Source organism: Nicotiana tabacum, chromosome 11, assembly GCF_000715075.1.
Source record: "Nicotiana tabacum cultivar K326 chromosome 11, ASM71507v2, whole genome shotgun sequence".
Classification (NCBI taxonomy): domain Eukaryota; kingdom Viridiplantae; phylum Streptophyta; class Magnoliopsida; order Solanales; family Solanaceae; genus Nicotiana; species Nicotiana tabacum.
The window spans coordinates 20981329-20983139 of NC_134090.1; the positions used below are offsets into that span (position 1 = coordinate 20981329).

At 42.4% G+C, this 1811-nt stretch overlaps 1 protein-coding gene across 1 annotated transcript; it reads left to right on the plus strand.

The window, feature by feature from the left end:
* The first annotated feature begins 491 nt into the window (after positions 1-491).
* On the plus strand, positions 492-950 carry LOC107801742 (uncharacterized). Its single transcript, XM_016625116.1, has one exon. It carries the CDS (start codon positions 492-494, stop codon positions 948-950), a length of 459 nt encoding a protein of 152 aa, XP_016480602.1.
* The last annotated feature ends 861 nt before the right edge of the window (positions 951-1811 follow it).

A 1811-nucleotide genomic window follows, 5' to 3' on the forward strand; every position in this document is an offset into this window, starting at 1 on the left:
CAGCGATTAAGAATATTGAGATCCAGTTAGGACAGATTTCCATGGCCTTAAATAATCGTCCCCATGGGACATTACCTGCAGACACCCAAATCAACCCAAAAGAGCAGGGTCCGAAGCAACTGATGGTAGTGAGTCTTGAAATGGTAGAGACTTAGATCTGGAGCAAGAAATTGCTCGCAAAAGCAGGCCGACTAAGACACTGGTGCCAGTACCCATTAAAATAGATGATTCAGCAGGTTTAACTAAGGTATAAAATGCGCAAAAGAATGCCAACAAAGATGATGAATTTGTGAAAGAGACTGAGGCTGCACCAGAACTGACAGTAGAAGCAATGCCTGAACAAGAGAAAAACCAAATCACAAGGAAGAAGTGACCTCCATCACCATTCCCACAGAGATTGGCCAAGTATCAGAAAGATGAGCAGTACAAGAAATTTTTGGAGATGTTAAAGTAAATTCAAGTAAACATTTCATAGATTGATGCTTTAAAGAATGCATGGGTATGCAAAGATGATGAAGGACTTGATGTCCCGCAAGTTCGACTTTCAACACTTGGACACGGTTACACTGACTCAAACCTGCAGTGTTGTTGTGATGAGACCCATAGCCGAAAGGCTATCTGATCCAGGGAGTTTCACAATCCCTTGCACAATAGGCAACTTTGCTTTTTCTAAGGAGCTATGTGATCTAGGAGCAAGAATCAACCTTATGCCCCTAGCTATCTACAAAAGGCTAGGCATTGAAAGAGCTAGACCCACGTCTATGCTGCTACAGTTGGCTGACCGAATAGTGAAGATGACCTCTGGGATTCAAGATGATGTATTGGTGCAGGTTGGGAAGTTTGTGTTCCCAGCAGATTTTGTCATCCTTGACTGTCGGGTTGACGAGGAAATTCCCATAATTTTGGGAAGACCATTCTTGTCCACTGAGAGAGCTTTAATTGATTTTTAAACTGGAGAGCTCAAGATGAAATTACATGATGAAGAGATAACATTCAATGTGCAGAAATCTATGCGGAGACCAAGCGAATTTGCTAATTGCTCTCTAATAAATGCGGTGGATGTAGTTTTGGAGGAGGACGATGAGGCACTGAACATTAAAGACCCTCTACCAGCTTGTCTCATGAACTTAGATGAAGCTAATAGTGAAGACTTGGCAGAGTGGGTACTGGCTCTTGAAGGTCAAGGTTTTTGGAAAAGGGAGCTTGAATTTGAGCCTTTGCACTTGGAGGAAAGAAAAACTCCTCCAGCTAAGCAGTGAATAGAAGAGCCACCAAAGTTGGAACTGAAGCCACTGCCATCCCATCTCAGGTATGCATTCTTAGGACCTGATTCAACTTTACATGTTATTATCTCAGCTAGTTTGTTAGATGTGCAGGCACAACAACTTTTGCAGGTACTAACTGAGTGCAAGACTGTAATTAGGTGGACCATTGCAGACATTAAGGGGTTCAACCCGGCCTACTATATGCATAAGATTCTGCTAGAAGATGGGCATAAACCTTCCAGGGAACATCAAAGAAGGTTGAACCCCAACATGAAAGAAATGGTGAAAAAGGAAGTGATTAAGTGGTTAGATACGAGAATCAGATTCCCCATCTCTGACAACAATTGGGTTAGCCCAGTGCAGTGTGTACCGTAAAAGGTAGGTATAACGACAATGAAAAATAAGAAGAACGAGTTGATCTCTACACGGACAGTCACAGGTTGGCAAATCTATATGGATTACAGGAAGTTAAACTTGGCTACTAGGAAGGACCATTTCCTACTACATTCATAGATCAGATGCTAGATAGATTGGCAGGGAGGTCTC

What these genes read in the sequence shown, in the direction of transcription:
- LOC107801742 (XM_016625116.1), top strand. Translation starts at nt 492, where the DNA reads ATGCATGGGTATGCAAAGATGATGAAGGACTTGATGTCCCGCAAGTTC.